We start from the raw sequence: 21833 nt of genomic DNA, 5'->3' as shown, positions 1-21833 counted from the left end.
AATTAATAATTATCTCTAAGCCCTATTCACTTCCAGATGAAGGATTTCACAATCTTTTTAAGTCTTTATTACCCTGATGTTTTAAGGTTATCTTCAAATCACTCTGTAGTGTCCAAATATATATATATATATATATATATATATATATACACTCAGCTGGAGGGCCTCAGGAGGATGCGAGTTCTCGTCTACAGAGGCATCATGCCTATTTTCTTGACCTTGTAAAGTATAGACAAACATGGGAAGGATGTCTGAAGACTCAGAGCCTCTTCCAAACCTGAGGAGTATCTATGATACTCCTTGGGTCACTGGTAAGGAAAAGAAAGCATTAACCACAACGTTGGGACAGTCCTTCTGTTTAATTATTTACATGCTACAAAACAGAGATGTTCTAGGGCTGTCTGCATATCTCCCTTCTGTATATGAGGGAAGATGTAGACACTACAGAATGGTTTCTGAGTTGTGTGGAATGCTGGTAACAGAAGAAAGGGTAAACTATCTACACAACTGAAATCATGTGATGAACACAACCAGATGATATTGTTGTTGCTCAGTCACTCAGTCCTTTCCGACTCTGTGACCCCATGGAATGCAGCACGCCAGGCTTCCCCATTCTTCACTATGTCCCAGAGATTGCTCAGGCTCAGCTCTATTGAGTTGGTGATGCCATTCAACCATCTTATCCTCTGTTACCCCCTTCTTCTCCTGCCCTCAATCCTTCCCAGCATCAGGGTCTTTTCCAGTGTGCTTGCTCTTCACATTAGGTGGCCAAAGTATTGGAGCTTCAGCATCAGTAAATGAACATTCATTTTGATTTCCTTTAGGATTGACTGGTTTGATCTCCTTGCAGTCCAAGGGCCTCTCAAACATCTTCTCCAGCACCACAGTTTGAAAGCATCAGTTCTTCGGCACTCAGCCTTCTTTATGGTCCAATTCCCACTTCTGTACATGACTATTGGAAAAATCATAGCTTTGACTATAGGGACCTTTGTCAGCCATAGGTACACCCATGTGAATGTTGAGTTGTAGGCCAGCTTTTTCACTCTTCTCTTTCACTTTCCTCAAGAGGCTCTTTAGTTCCTCTTTGCTTTCTGCCATAAGGTAGTGTCATCTGCATATCTGAGGTTATTGATATTTCTCCTGGCAATCTTGATTCCAGCTTGTGCATCATCCAGCCTGGCATTTCCTATTATGTACTCTGCATACAAGTTAAATAAGCAGGGTAACATTATACAGCCTTGACGCACTCCTTTCCCAATTTGGAACCAGTCCATTGTTTCATGTTCGGTTCTAACTGTTACTTCTTGACCTGCCTACACAATTTTCAAGAGGCAAGTAAGGTGGTCTGGTATTCCCATCTCTTTAAGAATTTTCCACAGTTTTCTGTGATCCACACAGTCAAAGGCTTTGGCATAGTCAAAGAAGCAGAAACGGATGTTTTTCTACAATTCTCTTGCTTTTTCTATGATCCAACGGATGTTGGCAATTTGATCTCTGATTCCTCTGCCTTTCCTAAATCTAACTTAAACATCTGGAAGCTCTCGGTCCACACACTGTTGAGCCTAGCTTGAAGGACTTGGAGCATTACCTTGCTAGCATGCAAGATGAATATAATTGTGTGGTAGTTAGAGTATATTTCTCTCACTCTTGGTTGAAAGAACTAAAGAAAGCAGGCCTGAGGAATAAGAAAAAAAAAGGAAGACTATTTTGGTTCATGTCACAGAAAAATCCAGATACATGTACCTGTCTTTGGGTACAGCATGAGTGCAGGCTCACATGATGCCACTAGGATCCTCCTTAGCTCTGCTCTCTCTGAACTGGGTTTGTTTTGAAAGTTCATGTGGTTCCCAGATGGCTGCAGCTCCTCCAAGCCTTGTATCCACACTTTTCTGTGGCAGGCAGAGAGCAAAACAAAGCTGGTCCTGCCAATGTCTCAACACAACACATGATACAGGTCTAAACTGAGTGACTTGCCCCATCCCTGAACTCATCACTAGGGCCAAAAGGATGGGACAGTCTAACTGATTAAACCACCCAAGCTACACGATCAGAAAAGGAAAAAGGGTGGTTTCTCAAATGAGATCCAACGCCACAGAAGGAGGGAGAAAGACAGCCATGCAGGATGAAATAGATTAACACTATACCACAGTAGAAAGAACAGAGTTTATTCACTAATTTTGCTCCTCCAATATCACTAATTCTTGCATTCACAATTCCAACCGAGAGTGCGGAGATGGGGTGAGAGGTGGGAGGGAGGTTTAAGAGGGAGGGGACATATGTATACCTACGGCTGATTCCTGTTGATGTATGGTAGAAACCAACACAATATTGTAAGCAATTGTCCTTCAAATTAAAACAAATATGCTTTTTAAAAAACAGAAAAAAAATCCATCCCTGTGTTTACTATTGAATCTGAAACCCATTAACACTAGTAATAATAGTTGTAATAATAGTAACAATAAGAATAAGAACAGCTAATATTTACTGAGTACTGCATACTTTGGACCGAGATACTGTTTTTAAGCACTTAACATATCATTTCATTTCTCACCTAAACTCAATTTATAGATCAGGAAGTTCAGTTCATTCATTCAGTCGTGTCCGACTCTTTGTGACCCCATGGACTGCAGCACTCCAGGTTTCCCTGTCCATCACCAACTCCCAGAGCTTACTCAAACTCATGTCCATTAAGTCGGTGATGCCATCCAACCATCTCATCCTCTGTTGTCCCCTTCTCCCACCTTCAATCTTTCTCAGCATCACAGTCTTTTCCAATGAATCAGTTCTTTGCATCAGGTGGCCAAGTATTGGAGCTTCAGCTTCAGTTCTTCCAGTGAATATTCAGGACTGATTTCCTTTAGGATGGACTGGTTGGATATCCTTGAAGACCAAGGGACTCTCAAGAGTCTTCTCCAACACCACAGTCCAAAAGCATCAGTTCTTCAGCACTCAGCTTTCTTTATAGTCCAAGTCTCACATCCATACATGACTACCAGAAAAACCATAGCTTTGACTAGATGGACCTTTGTTGGCAAAGTAATGTCTCTGCTTTTTAAAAGCTGCCTAGGTTGGCCATAGCTTTTCTTCCAAGAAGCAGGTGTCTTTTAATTTCATGGCTGCAATCACCATCTGCAGTAATTTGGGAGCCCAAAAAAATAAAATCTCTGTTTCCATTGTTTCCCCATATATTTGCCATGAAGTGATGGGACCAGATGCCATGATCTTAGTTTTCTGAATGTTGAGTTTTAAGCCAACTTTTTCACTCTCCTCTTTCACTTTCATCAAGAGGCTCTTTAGTTCTTCTTTGCTTTCTGCTATAAGTGTGGTGTCATCTGCATATCTGAGGTTACTGATATTTCTCCCGGCAATCTTGATTCCAGCTTGTACTTCATCCAGCCTGGCATTTCATATGATGTACTCTGCATATAAGTTAATATGCAGGGTGACAATATATGCAGCCTTGACACACTCCTTTCCGGATTTGGAACCAGTCTGTGGTTCTATGTACAGTTCTAACTGTTGCTTCTTGACCTGCATACAGATTTCTCAGGAGGCAGGTAAGGACTGGGGAAACAGACTCTTGGAGGGCACAAACAAAACCTCATGCACACCAGGACCCAGGAGAAAGGAGCAGTGACCCCACAAGAGACTGACCCAGACTTGCCTGTGACTATCCAGAAGTCTCTGGCAGAGGCATGGGTCGGCGGTGGCCTGGTGCAGGGTCAGGGGCAATTGAGTGCAGCAGTGCGTGCACGGGACCTTTTGGAGGAGGTCACCATTATCTTCATAGATAAGGAAACTGAAGCTCAAATAGGTTAAGTAGTCTTGTACAAGATCATATATTATACAGAATGCAACCAGAATGCAAACTGCAATCCAATTCAGAAACAACATTCTTCTACAAAAATATGACACTACCTTTTCTCAATAATTTTTAAACCTGAATCCCCAACCCACCCTTAAGCTAATGCTCTAAATTCCTATAGAAGGTGCCTGTCCTAAACTTGAACATACAGAAACTACCCTATCACTATTAAAATCAACTGGAACTACCTTCAGCCAGTGTGATTCTGTGATTCAAGAAAACTTATCACCTTACGCTTGCCAGGTGCTTTATAACACTTGAAACAACAGATGTGACATCTGTGGGTAGAGGGAAGCAGGCCCTTATATCCCTTATATCCACCCAGAGCTGTCAAGGGAAGGAACTGACTTCATCACTCATGTGGACAGCAGCGGCCGCCTGATTTCTGTTACTCACTAGAAATGGTCTCATTAAAGAAAAATCCCATGTGTTTCCGCATTGTAAATGTGCCAACAGACAGCTCAGTAGGAGATATTTCCAAACAACAAAAGTGTTCATCAGAAAATGACAATCTGAACAGAGGAACTGAAAATCCGTTATATGCAGCATGAAAGTGAGCCAGTTTACAGATCCTGTTGCAACATAAAAAATAATATAATTAATAATTTCTAACATTCCAGGGGAGAAAGGATTTTTTAAATTACATTTCTGAAGCAAAGGTGTCAACTAACAAAATTTACTTTTTTTTTTCTTGCTGTTACTAGAAAACCAGAAAAGGATCCAATCTTTTTAAAAAGAAAATAAATGACTTTTCACAAAAATACATAAACATAGGCAGAAATAGGTGGTGAAAAGTGAAAGTGTTAGTTGCTCAGTCGTGTCCAACTCTTAGTGACCCTATGGACTGCAGCCCACCAGGCTCCTCTGTCCCTGGAATTCTCTAGGCAAGAATACTGAAGAGGGTTGCCATTTCCTTCTCCAGGGGATATTCCTGACTCAGGGATTGAACCCAGGTCTCCCATATTGCAGGCAGATTCTTTACTCTCTGAACCACCAGGGCACATAAGCTCCGCCAACCTGAGAGCAGAGAGAAGACTCAGCAGGCTCAGGCCAGGGCTCTACCTCTGACAGGAACCTTGTTCAGCACAGCTGACCCTTGAACAACAGTGGGGAGGGGGTTGTCAGGGCATGGACCCTCGCCACAGTCGAATTTACAGTCAGCCCTCCGTATACACGTTTCCTCCATATCCACATTCTGCACCTGTGGATTCAACCAACATAGATCGTGTAGTACTTACTGAAAATAATCTGCGGTAAGTGGACCCAAGTAGTTCAAACACTTGCTATTCAAGAGCTAACTATATTTAACAACCTCAAAGTCAGAATGAACCTTAAGACCTCTCTCTGCTGACTCATGAATGAGTTCAAGTTACTCAACTCATTGTACAGCCCTGTGTGATTTTAAAACCAATGTACTGAAAGTGTTCAGAACTATTCTAATTTTTGTTGACATGGAAGTTTGAACTAATACTCTATTTTCAGTGAGTTAAGAGCTCAATACTAGAAATTAAAGGTAACGCTGAAAGGCTAAATTATCATAAGCCCCTCTAGAGTACCCAAAATGTATGCTCTTCACTATCTCATAAGCAAAAAGGAAAATTACTTATTTGTGTGAACACACGCGGTATCCTAAATCTAGAACTCATGCAGTATCTTAAATGTTTCCTCTCTTTCTAAAGATAAAGCATAATTAATTCCAACTGACAAAGTGCTTGTGCTTTTTTATTTAATATGTTCCTTTGGTTTTTCTCCTGTGAGTTCATCCTTTTCCTTAGGCAAGCATCAGCACAGCACTGAGACCCAAGATATAGGCACAAACAAGAAAAGCAGAAGGCTGGGAAGTCAGAATTCTGAGCTCCAGATCTTGCTTGATCCCCAAGTAAAGCAACCTTGAAATCACCATTTAACCTCCCCACCCCCCAGTTTCCTTATTGGAAAAGCCGGAACATTTGCTTCCTTCCTTCACCAAGACTATTATGAGAATCAAATAAGCTCAGCGATGTGAAGCAATCCCCAAGCTTCAAAATGCTATTTAAAAAAAACAATAGGTACTGTTATTGCAATTAATACATTTCTAGGTGAAAAGGTACCAAACACACATGGATCCTAGATTCACTATTCGTATGAATGAAGGTAGACAGGAAGCACACAGAAAGAGATTTTTTATTTTAAGTTAATGAAAAATTTTAATCACACTTCAAGGAACAGAGACACACAAACTAACCTGTCTAAATCCTGTTAAAATTGATAACCACAATACCAGAAATTACTTTGTCTCTAAATTAACCCTCTATTCATGTTTCTTAAAGATGTTAAACTGCATCAAATGTCCAAGTTTCGCCACTTACAATCTAGGATCTGCAAATGGGTACAGTAATAGGAACTTCATATTTATTGTGTGCTGAGTCACTCTGTCGTGCCTGACTCTTTGGGAACCTTTGGACTGCAGCCTGCCAGGCTCCTCTGTGCATGGGATTTTTCAGGCAAAAATATTGGAGTGGGTTGCCATTTCTTCCTCAAGGGATCTTCCTGACCCAGGGATTGAATCTATGTCTCCTATGTCTTCTGCATTGCTGGCAGATTATTTACCCACTGAGCCACTGGGAAAGCCCTGTGTTTTCACAGCGGGATTGATATGAGAATTGAGTTTATACTTGCAAAGCACTTAGGACAGTGCCGGCCAGGGTACTGGCTACGGGAAGGTTTGTTCTCCTGTGCAGCAGTGGAGAACCATTCATATCTGGGGTCAAACCACTGCTCAAAACTCTACAAGATGAAATGTGGATTTCAGACACAGGTTTGCTCATCTGTACAAGGAGGAAAATAGTACAGGTACTTACACCTCATATGAAGGTTAAAAAATATATTTGAAGATTGGAAAGATACCTGCTACATCCAAAGCGTTCAGTAAGTGGTGGCATTGGTGGTTTTGCTTAGAATAATAATGTTTAATAGTAGTAATACCGGTAAATTATTGAACCCCTTAAATTCTTTAACTTTCAGTGATTTATTTAGCTTAAATAACAGTTCTGAAACAACAGTTGCATGAATCTTGGCAGTAGAAAAATTGTATGTGATTTTAAAATGGTAAACATAGGAATAAGTTCTCATCTGCAACCTCAAGTTTAATTCTGCTTCAGACTTATCACTGCCAAAATATTTTAAAAAGAACTATAATAATGCTTGAAAAACATATGGTTAATTCCTTTACATTTAACTGTCTATAACCTCAGCTCTCCTACAAAGCTTGCATTGTCTAATTAATCTAGTGTGCAACATTATTCCACTAAAACAAAGCCATGCATTTCTAAACAATTTTTATGACTTCCCAATCTTTGTCAACACCATTTCTGTTTGTGCAAATGCCAAAAAAAAAAAAGATTGACTTTCTGAAAATCTTTTAAAAGTCAAGACTTTTCTTTCATTTTTCATTTCCCCAATTCATTTTCATTTTTCATTTCCCCAAAAAAGAGGAAGAAAATAAAGGAAAACAGAAGAAGATTAAAAAAAATAAGAATAGCAAAAGATATCTTTATAAACTGATAAGACATTTTTCTGGGGCAAACAAACTAGAGAACTACCCACTTCACCAGGGGTTCTATCTGATTTCTCTCCATCTTCATGGCTAAAGACAAACGTGCCACCCCCTCTTTACAAAAGGAGCCTTTGCTTTCAGTTCCTTATAACTGTCATCATACGTTATCCTCCAACACACTGCTGGACCTCAAGACAACTAAATCACAGCTGGCCAGAGAAAAGAGGAATTCTAGAAACCATGTCCTTATACCTATTTCCTTTTGCACAGACTACTAGGCGGGCAGGTGGTCTGATGATGGAGGAGACTGCTGACGTTCAGAAGATCACAAAGTGACCAAGAGCAAACCCAAGCCCTCTCTCTCCCTGGACAGGGGGCTTTCCGATATTTGCTGCATGTCAGCATTAAATTTCTTACATTTCTGTTTCAACTTTGTACTATTTATTCCCATTGCCAAGAAAACCAATCCGCTGCTTGGTTTTTATTTTATAATCAAATACTACAATGTAAAAATCAAATGAAGTATCACTCTCAAACAGCCTTTTGATGAGATACTAGCATGTGAATTATCAGAGTAAGAGCAAGTTTCTCAGTATTGTTTAGGTTTTTCCCTGCTTCTGTATTTTCATAATGCAATTACATCAACAGGGGTTACTTAACTGCCCTTATGCTTAATCACTTCAAAATAAATGAATGTAACTTTTGATAGGATGATTCCTATCCTTTTTCTTTCCATTCTTTTGAAAGGTTGTCAACTATTATACACAAATGCTTGGTGTACATACAATAAGAGCAAATATTAAAACCAATTTACACCTAGTAGCGAATGGACTTGCGGACACAGTGGGGGAAGGTAAGTGCGGGAAGAACTGAGGAAAGTAGCACTGACATATGTACATTCTCATGTATAAAACAGCCATTGGGAAGCGCTATATACCACAGGGAGCCCCGGTTGACACTCTGATGACCCAGACGCATGGGTGGGGGTAGGGGAGAGAGGCTCAAGAACAAGGGAATATACAGATGATTACGACTGATTTGCTCCGCTGTACAGCGGAAATCAGCACAACATTGTAAAGCAGTTTTCCACCAATTAAAAAAGAAAAGGAAAAAAGAACCAATCTATACATGACAAATACCACTGAAATCTAAAAATCTAACATGGATCTGCTGAAATCAAGGCAACAACAGGTATTCAACAGCCTCAGACATTTCAGTAATTTCATGTCCTCTGCAAGTCACTGACCCAAGTGTCAAAACAGACAACAGAACATTCTCAGCTTCCAAATGTTAGGTGTCCTTCAGTTTCAGAGAAGTCTGGCAGGAAAGAATAGTGGTCCTCAGTTATGACAGCCCAGCAAACTATCTAAAAGAAGGAAAACAGTAATCCTGCTTTCTGAGATAACCAACAGGAAAAGTTATATCTGGATAAAAGATTTCCCTGTACTGCTTTAAATAAAAAAACAACAATAATAATAATTCTACTGTCATTTGTACATTTGTTCTTTTTTTTTTTTTTGGCTAAGCCACCTATATGTAAAATTTAACTACATAATGCCCACACCACTTCAGTCACATGTCCTACTTCAAGATAAACAACAGTATTTGATAAAGTGTTCTCAAGTTTAAAAATACATTAAAAAATAAAAAGTAATTACCTTTCCGAAGTCACGGACATCAAACAGGTCAAATGCCTCGAACAGTTCACTCTTTCTCATTCCAAATGTCTCACAACAGGCCGTGAGGAATGTCCTTATGTTCTTCAAACAGAGAAACTGAGGAATGGGAAATAGCTATTAGTATATAGTGAATCATTCTAAATGCTACCTATCCTCTGTCACACCCAGAATGCTGAGAAAATACCAAGCAAGAATCCATCTGCTCTTGCTGGTGTTTTCCGTTACCCTGTCGGCAATATTTAATGATTACCCACTCTCTCCCAGGCACCATGACACAGCTGTGAACAAGGCAGACAAAAGTCTGCCCTCATGATCAGATCAGATCAGATCAGATCCGTCGCTCAGTCGTGTCCGACTCTTTACGACCCCATGAATCACAGCACGCCAGGCCTCCCTGTCCATCACCAACACCCGGAGTTCACTCAAACTCACGTCCATCGAGCCAGTGATGCCATCCAGCCATCTCATCCTCTGTCATCCCCTTCTCCTCCTGCCCCCAATCCCTCCCAGCATCAGAGTCTTTTCCAATGAGTCAACTCTTCACATGAGGTGGCCAAAGTACTGGAGTTTCAGCTTTAGCATCATTTCTTCCAAAGAACACCCAGGACTGATCTCCTTCAGAATGGACTGGTTGGATCTCCTTGCAGTCCAAGGGACTCTCAAGAGTCTTCTCCAACACCACAGTTCAAAAGCATCAATTCTTCGGCCCTCAGCCTTCTTCACAGTCCAACTCTCACACCCATACATGACCACAGGAAAAACCATAGCCTTGACTAGACGGACCTTTGTTGGCAAAGTAATGTCTCTGCTTTTGAATATGCTATCTAGGTTGGTCATAACTTTCCTTCCAAGGAGTAAGCATCTTTTAATTTCATGGCTGCAGTCACCATCTGTACTTACAGTCAAATAAGAGGAGACAAGAACCAGCTCAGCAAGAAAAACAAAAAAGTAACTATTTTTATTTTTGCATGGTGGTAAGTGCAATAGAGAAAACTAAAGCCAGGAGAAGGGATCAGGAGTGCTGGGATGGGTGGAAGGAGCCTCAGTGAGATGGTTAGAGGAGTTGGTGGGAAGAGGACGGATAAGCAGGGAAGCTGTGACGGTGGGGAAGGAGCAACTATGCAGAATTACAGGACACAGTATTCGGCATTAAGTAGCATCCTATGTCAAGGTCCTGAGGTGGAAGCTTCTGAGGTTATGTCTGAGGAAGGGGCCAAGATGGACAGAGCAGAATGGATGACCAAGAGAAAGGTAGGAGGTGAGCTGGAAAGGCAGTGAAGTCAGATGAAAAAGGATCCTGCTGGACAGGCTTTTACTCTGACTGAGATGGGAAGTCACTGGATACTTTGGGACAGAACTGGGATATGATCTGATATTTTAAAGGGTTTTTTTCCTTTCTTTTAAAAAGATTTTATTGAAGTATAGTTGATTAACAATATTATATTAGTTTTCAGGTGTATAACATAGTGATTCAATTTTTTTTTATAGATTATACTCTATTTAAAGTTTGTTGGCTATATTCTGTGTTCTGTACACTATATCCTTGTAGCTTATTTTTCTAATAATACTTAACTCTATATTAAAAATACTAATACTACTATTCAACAAATGATCAATATAAAACATTTAAACAAAATTAGTTTTGGTAGTTTTGGTACTAAGTCTTTGAAAACTAATATGCATTGTATACTTACAGCATATCTCAATTCAGTTGTTATTTTTTGTGGGGGGAGGGGTTGTGCTACATGGTTTGTGGGATCTTAGTTCCCCAAAAAGGGATTGAACCCATGCTCTTGGCAGTGAAAGGATCCTAACCACTGGACCACCAGGGAATTCCCAGCATATCTCAGTTCAGACGAGCCCCGTTTCAAGTGCTCCATAGCCATGTGCGGTCAGTTGCTGTCATAATGAACAGCATGGTGCTAAAGTTTCAGTTGTAGGTTTGTAAACAGGCCCTCTCTTTTATTCAAAATATGCACAGACGTATCAAGTACAAACTTCTCACCTGAGCTTTTAAGGTCCTCTGTTATGTGCCCCACTATGCAGTCAGGCTGGTCTCCTCCTTGGCACTCATTACTCCATGCTCATTCCTGCCTCTATGCTTGAACTTTCCCATTCCTCTATCCAATAACCCTCTCTCTTTTCCCTTTTCTGTTCTAACACCCAACCCAGCTACTGTTCCATCTCCTCCTGGACTACAGCAGTTCCTACTGCTCTTTTTTCAGAGCTTTTTTTTTTTTTTTTTAATACAGATCAAAAGGGTTTAGAGCAAGGTTAGAGAAAGTAACACTGGATAGGAAGCTGTCACAATAATCTGGCTGAGAGACACCCATGGGAAGATGAGGTGTTCAATTTTGACTTAAATTGGAGATGCCTATTAGTCATGCATGGAACATGGGGCAGCAGACAACTGGATATACGGATCTGGAGTTCAGGGCACAGGTGTGTGCTCCAGACATAAACCTGAAAGTCTTTGGAGTATACAAAACATTTTTTAACCATGATATCATCTGAGATGACTTTGAGAGAAAGGAGAGGAGAGGAAAGGATCTGGGGTCAGGTCATCTTAGATCAGGAAAAGAAAAGGAGCCTGCAAAGGGGCTGAGAAAGAGGGAACCAGTGATGAAGGAGACCAAGCAAGTGAAGAGGCTTTCCCTGAAGCCAAGTAAAGAAGGTGTTTCTAGAAAGAAGGAGTGATAATCTGTGTCAGCTGCTGCTGCTACTCAAGTAAGATTTGACCAGGTGTTTTCCTTGCAATCTGGCTGTATGATGCTAACAGGTGCACCCTGACAAAAGCAGGTTCCATGTGGAGGATAGGGGTGGGGAAATGCTGTATGGAGCAGCTTCAAGACACAATAGGAAGACAAAAAGTAAAGACAGAATGTATCAATAGATTCTGAGGAGTTTTGCTGCACAACAAAACAGAGGATTGAGGAGGTAGCAAGCAAGAAAGACAGGTCAAGGAAGGGCTTTTTAACAATGGAAGCTGTTTACAACGTGTTTCTAGAAAGGGAGAGGCACAGTCACCCAAATGAAGTCCTTGAGTGGGCAAAGGAAAAGGGTCCGATGCTCAGGCACAGAAGCTGACCCTGGAGAACACACTCAGCTCATCGACACCAACAGGGACAAGAGGTAAGGCAGCCGCCATCACAACTTAAACAACCAACAGAATTTACTTTCAGCATCTAAGATTCAGATCCAACTAAGCAAAGGACACACATACTCCGACAGTGAATTTCGGAAATAGCTGCAATGGCACACATTAAAAATAAAGTTATTAACCTCCAATAGTTGAGAAATCTATTAGCCTATTATTGCATCTTTGCTTTTTTTTTTTTTTTAAAGCACTGTCAACATTTTATTTTGTTTTTGTTTTCCATCTTGGTTTGTTTTTTAATTTCCAGAAAGCACATTTTACTTTTTCTACTTTGGAAACATTCAGGTTTTGCATGGGCTTAACCCAGACATAGTTTTACCCTTTACAGGAATCCTTCTTGAGGCTTAAATATTTCAGGAGGGGTTAAAACCACAGGGGAAACATCATAAACCCTTTGAAGCACAAAAGCAGCAGCCAATCTGCACATTCAGTTACTGCTTTCATTTTTAAAAATTCATAAGAGACCTTTATGACACAGAATCACTCTGCATGTAGCTCTTCCACATAGAATTGCTTATTTACAGATTAAAAGCCTTGCATTCTGCCAAGATAGACAATAATTACTCTCTTGGGGATTATGCAACGGTGCTCTTGCAATATTTTTTACATAATTAAGTGCCCAACTCATAGCTCACCAAGGAACAAAGCATAATTGCACACGCTACCCTCTGAAGATTTCGCACCAAACTCAAATTTTCCCCCGTGTTGGAAAAACTACAGTAGAGCTCCATTCAAGGGCTTTGATCATTAATTCAGAAAAGTATTACTGAAAGCAAAAAAGAAAAGAAATACAGTCATTACTGAATGCATTACGAGAGATTATTTAAAAACAGAACTTTCCCTGACTTCTGAAATCAATCTTAACCTTATTTGCCCCTTAAATAATTCAATTCCACAAATATTTACTGGATTTGAAGAAAATCACCGGTACGCTCTGCATTTCCAGGCAGTCATCAAGTTTGGTCACCCTTTTATTTATGTACTTTTTCAGTCAACAGTTTTTGAATGCCTACAATGTTCCAGACACTGGGGATACTGAAAATGAATAAAACAAGCTTCTCTATTAATCGTGGCTGGAGATTTTCACTGTTACCACCAAACTGGCTAGTAACACTAGGATCACACTTCTGCTAATGGCTCTGTGCAAGTGCAGAACAAAGTTGAGGGATGGAGGAAGCAGGCCCTAATGTCATCACAGAAGCCCTGGATAGAGCTGGGCCTGCCAGCCCACCCATCCCAGACTTTTGCTTTGTTTTCCTATGTTGAACTCTTTCCTTTTCCAGTTTTTTTGGTTTTTTATTTTTTCTTTTTTTATTTCAAACCTAAAGAAAAATTTAAAGAACAGTACAATGAACATTCCTTTTACCCAACAACTATAACATACTGCCATAGGGGCTTTTGTGTGCCAACCATTTCTCTATTTATTCATAAAAATTTGTATGTGAAAATAAGTTCAGACATCATGGCACTTCAATCATAAATAACTCTGCATGCATTTGCTAGGAATAAGGACACTTTCCTTAATATGTATAATACCACTTTGGGCCTCAGAAAATTAACAATAATTCCATATTATTCCATATCCATCCCATATCCAAATTTCATCAATTGCCTACCCAATGTCTTTTTAAACTGCTTCCCCAAACACACACCTAGTCTAGGGTCCAATTCAATTTTATCCATTATATTTTATTTTTTGCAGTATTTTTAATCTAAAATTTTTTATTTTTTTTTATTTCCGTGATACTCATTTTAGAAGAGTCCAGACCCAGATATGTTATAGAATGTCCCACATTCTGGATGTGTCTAATTATTTCTTCATGGTATCATTGAATTAATTCCCCCATCACTTATATCTCCTATGAACCAAAGCTACATCAAGATACAAGTTAACCAGTTTTGGAAAAAGTATTTTATACAGTGAACTTCCTATTTCATCATATCAAAAGATACAAAATGTTAGGGTAACCCATTATTATTGACATTAAGCTTGATCACTTGGTTAAGATGGTTACTGCCACATGTATCTACTCTAAAGGTACAGGTTCTCTTTTATATCAATAAATCCTGAGAGCGATAATTTGTTACCATGCGGCTGTTCTTTTTCCCAATAATTTTTCACCACTTTTCATCCACTGATAACCCTTGCTTTAATTATTCCATTTGGGACAGCAAAATTCTATCTTTCCTTCCACATTTATTGGCCGGTATTCTCACTGAAAAACAAACTTCCCGTGCCCTCCTCCCTTCCTTTTTTTGAAATCTTTGCTTGTGTAATAATTAATTGCGATCATTATTCTTTTGGATGTTCCGATTGTCCTGAATTTGGCCACTGGGGGTCTCTTCAAACTGGTTTCTGTGACCTTTTGACATGATTCCATTAGTCTTTGTTTTACTATATCAAACTGTCCTAGGCCCACCTCATGTTTTCTCTGCCCAAGTTCTATAATCAGCCACTTCTCCAAACAGTTCCTTTTCAAGTTTTATAGTAAATGGTATTTAGAGAACAAGTCTGAGCATCAGGCTGTTCCCAAATTACATGAGCCAATTACATCAAATGAACCTGTAACTCCACCCTTTGCTTAAGCAATGTATCACCAGCAACAGGAAGAGTTAATGTAAACAAATCCTATCATTTTCTTTGTGGCATGCCTAATAAGCCAACTCTTATCTCACACTGTTAAGAAAGAAAAAACTTGAGTTCACTGAAGACCAGTGAACACAAGAGTTTCTTTATGCTTGGAGATGTTACTGGTCTTCGAAACACTGACAGTCCTTTGTATTTAGCAGCTCAAAACCTCTGCCTTCAGACCTGGTGTATGACGGGCAAAGACAAATACATTTCATTATTTCATTTCATAACCATACTTTATGTTTAACCAAAAATTATATAACTTTGCTAAGTTTTTAGTACAAGTGTTAGTCCCTCAGTCATGTTCGACTCTTTGTGACTCCATGGACTCACTGCAGCCCGCCAGGCTCCTACAATCCATGGAATTCACCAGGCAAAAATACTAGAGTGGGTTAGCCATTCCCTTCTCCAGGGGATCTTCCCAACACTGAGATCAAACTCAGGTCTCCTGCACTACAGGCAGATTATTTATCATCTGAAGCCCATAAAAGAGAACTTTAGGGCTTTTCAGAATTTAGGATGAGGACTTTTAAAACCAGAATTAAATAACTCAAGGATTTTTAAAATATTAAATATATCCACGCATGATTGTTACAGAAATCAAGGATAGGCAAAAGGTTTCAATAGCGTTTTATCATTTAACACATATTAATGAGGTTCCTTTTATGTACTAGGTATCATAAAACTTCATAAAATGTCCCCCAGTTGGGTACTTATTTATTAAACACATATTAATTGAATGAAATTGCCAAGAACTGAGTATTTTTTTAAAAAGCAAGTATGAGCCAAACTCTGCCGCCAAAAGAGATCAGGCAGAGCGTACAAACAAGGAAACGTGTAGTTACATGACAACATGGCAAATGCTATGAAGAAGTCATTCAGAGGTCCCTCAGGAGTCCTGGAGGAGAAGGTGATGACACCCCTCTCCAGTACTCTTGCCTGGAAAATCCCATGGATGGAGGAGCCTGGTGGGCTGCAGTCCATGGGGTCGTGAAGAGTCTGACTCGACTGAGCGACTTCCCTTTCACTTTTCACTTTCATGCTTTGGAGAAGGGAATGGCAACCCGCTCCAGTGTTCTTGCCTGGAGAATCCCAGGGACGGGGGAGCCTGGTGGGCTGCCATCTATGGGGTCACACAGAGTCCAACATGACTGAAGTGACTTAGCAGCAGCAGCAGCAGGAGTCCTGGAGTGTCAGAGACAGCTTTCTGGAGTAAGTGATCCACGAGACCCTGCAGGGTGAGTGGGAGTCAGTCACAAAAAGAAAGGAGTGCTCAGTGTTCAGGGAGGGGAAGGGAACCTGCCAGACTCAGAGTGTGAGGATGTCCAGGTAAACACACAGGAAGGGGATGAATATGAGATAAGACAAAGAATGGACTGGTGAGGGCAATGGAAGGGGTTCAGAATGGACACAGCTCTCTGGGGAGCAGTGAGAGCAGGGCTGGACAGAGGAGCTGGGACTCACAGAGCAAGCCCAATGGATGCAGGCTTTATCTAGAAGAAACGTCGAGGTTTTACATACGAGAGTGCAATCCTCAGTTATTCTTGTGTGTTTGCTATATACCAAGTTCTATGCTAAGTGCTTACACCTTCTAGTCTTCACATTAACTCAATCAGGGAAGGTTTTTTCCTTTCATATATACTGAGGCTTAGATGTTTAAACAGGTTTATGTAACTGTATATGCCAAAGTAATACAGTTGTAACTCAAAACCAGACATTCTGGCTACAGAGCCTATATCCTTAACTGCTATGTTATACTAGCTCCATCGTGTAGTATGGAGAATTAACTATTTTTGTTTTCTATTAGGGAAATTGTGTGAGGCAGATGAGATAAGAACAGGACAGTGTCCTGTTCACATAAGGAAAAAATCACAGTGATTTGGATTAGAATAGTAGAAGCAGAAAGGGAAGCAACTCTAGAAGGTAATATGGAAAGGAAATACCTGGTAATTGACTGAATATAAGTGGAGTGGAGAGAGTAAAGGAGAAAAGAGTTCAGATTCATAATCATAGCTCCATCCTGGGCACTGCAAAGACAGAGAAGGGATTCACTGAAAATGGTCACTTAACAAATTAGGGAACAGGAAACAGGTGCCAAGAATTGAGTCAATTAAACTTATTTTCATCTAGAAAGTCCTGGTATGGAGATATTCCACAGCCCCTCTCTCAGGTATATTCCGTGACAAGTGACACATTCCAATGATACAATCCCTGGTCTTCGGCTGCGATGCTCTCACCCTCTCTTCAGAAACGCATCAACAGCTTACTTATTTACTACAGGTTGAAAAGCACTCGATAAAGATGCAGAAAACCCTCAGAGAGGAAGCTAAGACCAACCATGTCTAAGACACCCTGAAAATCATACATCAGGCCAGAGCTCTCTTGATTAGACAGTTTCCTAACCAACAGCTATCACAACAGATGAAGCTAAGCTGCTTTTTACCTTTGTGGCTCTTGTTACCACTTCAATGCTATCGATACTGATGTTACAGAAAGAAAACATTTAAAGGTCATGCTGCTAAAATTCACAGTAAAAGGCTTCAAGACTCTCTTTTCCCTCTACTCTTTTTATAAAGTGTATGGTTTCCTTTTCCTCTATGTACGTAGAAACCACTTTGACTCTTTTCAATGATACAAATGCAAACAGGATTGCTTCCCTTTTTCTTATCTGAAAAAATACGCATGTACTTCTCTAAAACTGTTAGCAATATTGGACTAGTGTTAACTGAGGCTGCGTAACAGGAAAAGCCTCCACAGCTTATTATGAAATGAGTTATTTCGATCTCAACTGAGAAATGGTGTCTTGTGGGAAGGTCAACAATTTCTAACACAGCCTCATAACCATGTAGACATGTTGACACATTGTCATTTTCATAGGAACCATCAGTAGCCAGGTCAGCAGATAAAGTAAGACGTTTCCAGGGTCTCATTTCTTTGTGGGACACTCATTATCTCATTTGAAGGAAAGTCTGAATGTGAGCATTTGGCATAACTTGAATTATGAGTGGTCCTTAACAGGCTGATGGACAGTTCTGAAGACAAAAGAGAGACCACAATGAAGCCCATCCACAAATATTAAGGTAAAAGCAGAGTTTTCCCTCTGGGCTGTCTCAGCTTAGACTCAGCCAGGTCTCTGCCTAGTACCCTTGTCATTCTAACTCCTCCCAACTCCCCCCCATCTGGAGAACTGGCAGGCTGGAAGGGAAACCATAATAAATTAAGTTTCTCTCCTATTGGGGTTTTCTATTTCTGTTCGTTTTACCATATCCTCTCCTCTCTCCCACTACATCTGTCTTTTAAGATTAGGTCAACTAAATCTTACATCTTCTGGAAATTTTTTTTAAAAGAGAAGAATAATTTCTACTTCTATGAGGACTTTATTTATCCCTTTTGCTCGTGAGTCAGTAGGTCCCCACAGAAGGGGCATCATTCCCATTGTTCTTTGAAGACCATACTTACAGATGAGTTCTGAATAATTATTAAATAATTACACTGCACTTGGCATCAGTTCAGGACTGCACAATATCTTCCATTTTCCTCTTGATCCTATTATTACAGATAAATGAAAACCCTAAAGGACACTCAGGAAGAAGGCCAAAAATGGAGGAGGGCCATTTCACATCTTCAGTTTTGTGTTCAAATCTCTAAACTAAGACTGCCCTATCTTCAGTAAACTAAAAGCTAATTATTTCCGTTTTGATTATATGCCAGGCTGCAATTCATTTTTAGAAAATAAGTTTTTTAATTGCTTAATCACAAATATAGTAATTTAGGAACACTGAAAGTTACAGAGTTTTTGTTTTTGTTTTATTTTCTCCATGATGAGGCACTTTAACGGATTATATATAAGCACTGAAATGATTCAGATCATATGTGTAGGGCTAACTTGTAAAAACATGTACATCCTACATATTCTGTAGCATCAGACTCACACCTGTGATAATAACTATCTGGACTATATCTGTTTGCCCAATCAATGATACATGAGAGAAACATTTTTGAGAGCATAGACTACATTTATTTCATCTATGTATCTCCACAGCTTTTTTATTTCAGTTTTTTAATTGGAGGAGAATTGCTTTACAATGTTGTGTTGGCTTCTGCCGTACATCAGTATGAATTAGTCACAGGTATACATATGTCCCTCCTGAATCCCCCTCTGATCTCCCATCCTATCCCTTCCACCTCATCTCCCACCTCTAGGTTGTCACAGACCTCTGCATTGAGCTCCCTGGGTCACACAGCAAATTCCCACTTGCAATCTGTTTTACATATGGTAATGTATATGTTTCCATGCTATTCTCTCAAATCATTCTACCCTCTCCTTCCCCCACTGTTCTCTATGTCTGCATCTCCACTGCTGCCCTGCAAATAGGTTCATCAGTACTGTCTTACTAGATTCCATCAGTTCAGTTCAGTCACTCAGTCGTGTCTGACTCTTTGCGACCCCATGAATCGCAGCACACCAGGCCTCCCTGTCCAACACCAGTTCCCGGAGTTCACCCAAACTCATGTCCATCAAGTCGGTGATGCCATCCAGCCATCTCATCCTCTGTCATCCCCTTTTCCTCCTACCCTCAATCCCTCCCAGCAGCAGAGTCTTTTCCAATGAGTCAACTCTTCGCATGAGGTGGCCAAAGTACTGGAGTTTCAGCTTTAGCATCATTCCTTCCAAAGAACACCCAGGACTGATCTCCTTCAGAATGGACTGGTTGGATCTCCTTGCAGTCTATGGGACTCTCAAGAGTCTTCTCCAACACCACAGTTCAAAAGCATCAATTCTTCGATGCTCAGCCTTCTTCACAGTCCAACTCTCACATCCATACATGACTACTGGAAAAACCATAGCCTTGACTAAACAGACCTTTGTGGGCAAAGTAATGTCTCTGCTAGATTCCATACACATGCATTAATATACAATATTTGTCTTTCCCTTTCTGGCTTACTTCACTCTGTATAGTAGGCCCTAGGTTCATCCACCTCATTAGTACTGACTCAAATGCATTCTTTTTTCTAGCTGAGTAATATTTCATTAAATATATGTACGACAGTTTCTGTCTCCATTTACCTGTCGATGGACACCTAGGTTACTTCCATATCCCAGTTATTGTAAAAAGTGCTGCAATGAACATTGGGGTACAAGGGTCTCTTTCAATTATGGTTTTCTCAGGGTATATGCCCAGTAGTGGGATTACTGAGTCATATGATATTTCTATCCCTAGTTTTCTAAAGAATCTCCATACTGTTCTCCACAGTGGCTGTATCCATCTACATTCTCACCAACAATGTAAGAGGGTTCCCTTTTCTCCACATCCTCTCCAGCATTTATTGCTTATAGATTTTTTAATGATGGCCGTTCTGACTGGGGTGAGGTGATACCTCATTGTGGTTTTGATTTGCACTTCTCTCATAATAATCAATGCTGAGCATCTTTTCATGTGTTCATTGGCTATCTCCATGTCTTCTTTGGTCTGTTTAGGTCTTTGGCCTATTTTTTTGATTGGGTTGTTCGTTTTTCTGGTATTGAGCTACATGAACTGCTTGTATATTTTGGAAGTTAATTCTTTGTCAGTTGTTTCATTTGCAATTATTTTCTCCCATTATGAGGGCTGTCTTTTAATCTTGTTTATAGTTTCCTTTGGTGTGCAGAAGCTTTTAACTTTAATTAAGTCCCATTTGTTTACTTTTGTTCTTATTTCCATTACTCTAAGAGGTCCCCACTTTCATAATGGACATATTTCTTAACAAATTGATGAATGTATGATGATGCAATTTTATCTGCATAAAAGAATAAATAATCATCATTCCTTGGTAACCAATGAACTCATATGGAAGTTTACATTAAATTGTCACCATATCCTCTTACTTATGTTAATATATCAATGTCTTCATTATTAAATTACCTCAAAAGTCTTTTTAGAAGCTGGTGATTTTAATAAATGTAAATCAAATTAAGACTTTAAATTAGTAAGCAGTTATGTTCGTAAGCATCATCTGGGTTGCAGCCCAGATGATGGTGTGTATTCAGGGGTGGTCTGCTCACTAGTTTTCAGGGTCCCTGGCCAGCTGTTACCAACACACACACACACACACACACACACACACACACACGCATACACACACACACACACACCCTCTGCTGCTTTCAACAGCTTGTCTTCATCAGAAGAGGCACTGTATCCCTCTCCTTTGGCAGGAACTTAGACTTTTAGTTTCAAAGGCTTACTGTCAACCCTAGCATTAGTCTTTGTACCCAGAAACAAAAAGGTTAATAAACAACATCTTTAATCCTCCTTATGTGTTTCTAGTCTTTGCACTAGAAAATCACAGCCGGGATGTGCAGAGGTCAAAATTAGCCTATTTTACTATTGTCCATTAACCTGCTAATGAAAGCAGTACATGCTATTGCCTCTAAAGAGAAACAGTAACCCCCAATCACATTTTCACCTGGAACACATCTAGCCTGAAGCACACAAAGAATGGCCCAGTTTGCATTCCAGAGAAGCCTGTCTTGCAAGGTTCCTTATTATGAGTACAGAAAAATAGGCATTTCCTTCTGCACAGGCGATAAAGGGACAGTAGGTATAAGTCAGGATTTTGATATTGGTGGGAGCAGTCATAGCGGCAGCAGCAGGAATAGCAGTACCAGTAGAATGGAAGTTGTGGTTGTGGTACGAGTGGCAGTGGCAACGGACTCAGCTGAACAGCCACGAAAGCCACGCCCTGTGAAGCAGGAAGTGAGAGCCACTGTGACTGGGTTACCCCAGAAGGCTGGCAGCCGAGGTGGGTGCTCAATGAAATCAACATTCATAAATGAGGGAAAGTCTTGGGGTGACACAAATTAGCACTGCATTTAGAGATGAGCCTTGGGAACGCATTAATCCAAGAGAATGGGAACACAGTTTAGTGTGGGTCTGATCGAAAAGAAAAAGCTGTATGCCAACAGAAACAAGGACGTCTAACTG

At 40.2% G+C, this 21833-nt stretch overlaps 1 protein-coding gene across 9 annotated transcripts in view; it reads right to left on the bottom strand.

Annotated features, from left to right (window-relative positions):
* The window catches only part of VAV3 (vav guanine nucleotide exchange factor 3), a 643747-nt gene that overhangs the window by 335212 nt on the left and 286702 nt on the right, over window positions 1–21833 (bottom strand). For all 9 annotated transcript variants that reach the window (XM_044944623.2, XM_044944624.2, XM_044944626.2 and 6 more), the window contains one exon: window positions 9059–9175. In XM_044944623.2, the coding sequence (XP_044800558.1) occupies window positions 9059–9118 (60 nt within the window). In that variant the 5' untranslated portion in view covers window positions 9119–9175. The remainder of the gene's footprint in view (window positions 1–9058; window positions 9176–21833) is intronic.

Source organism: Bubalus bubalis, chromosome 6 (genome assembly GCF_019923935.1).
Source record: "Bubalus bubalis isolate 160015118507 breed Murrah chromosome 6, NDDB_SH_1, whole genome shotgun sequence".
NCBI classification, from domain to species: Eukaryota; Metazoa; Chordata; class Mammalia; order Artiodactyla; family Bovidae; genus Bubalus; species Bubalus bubalis.
This window is presented reverse-complemented; position numbering and strand designations above follow the sequence as displayed.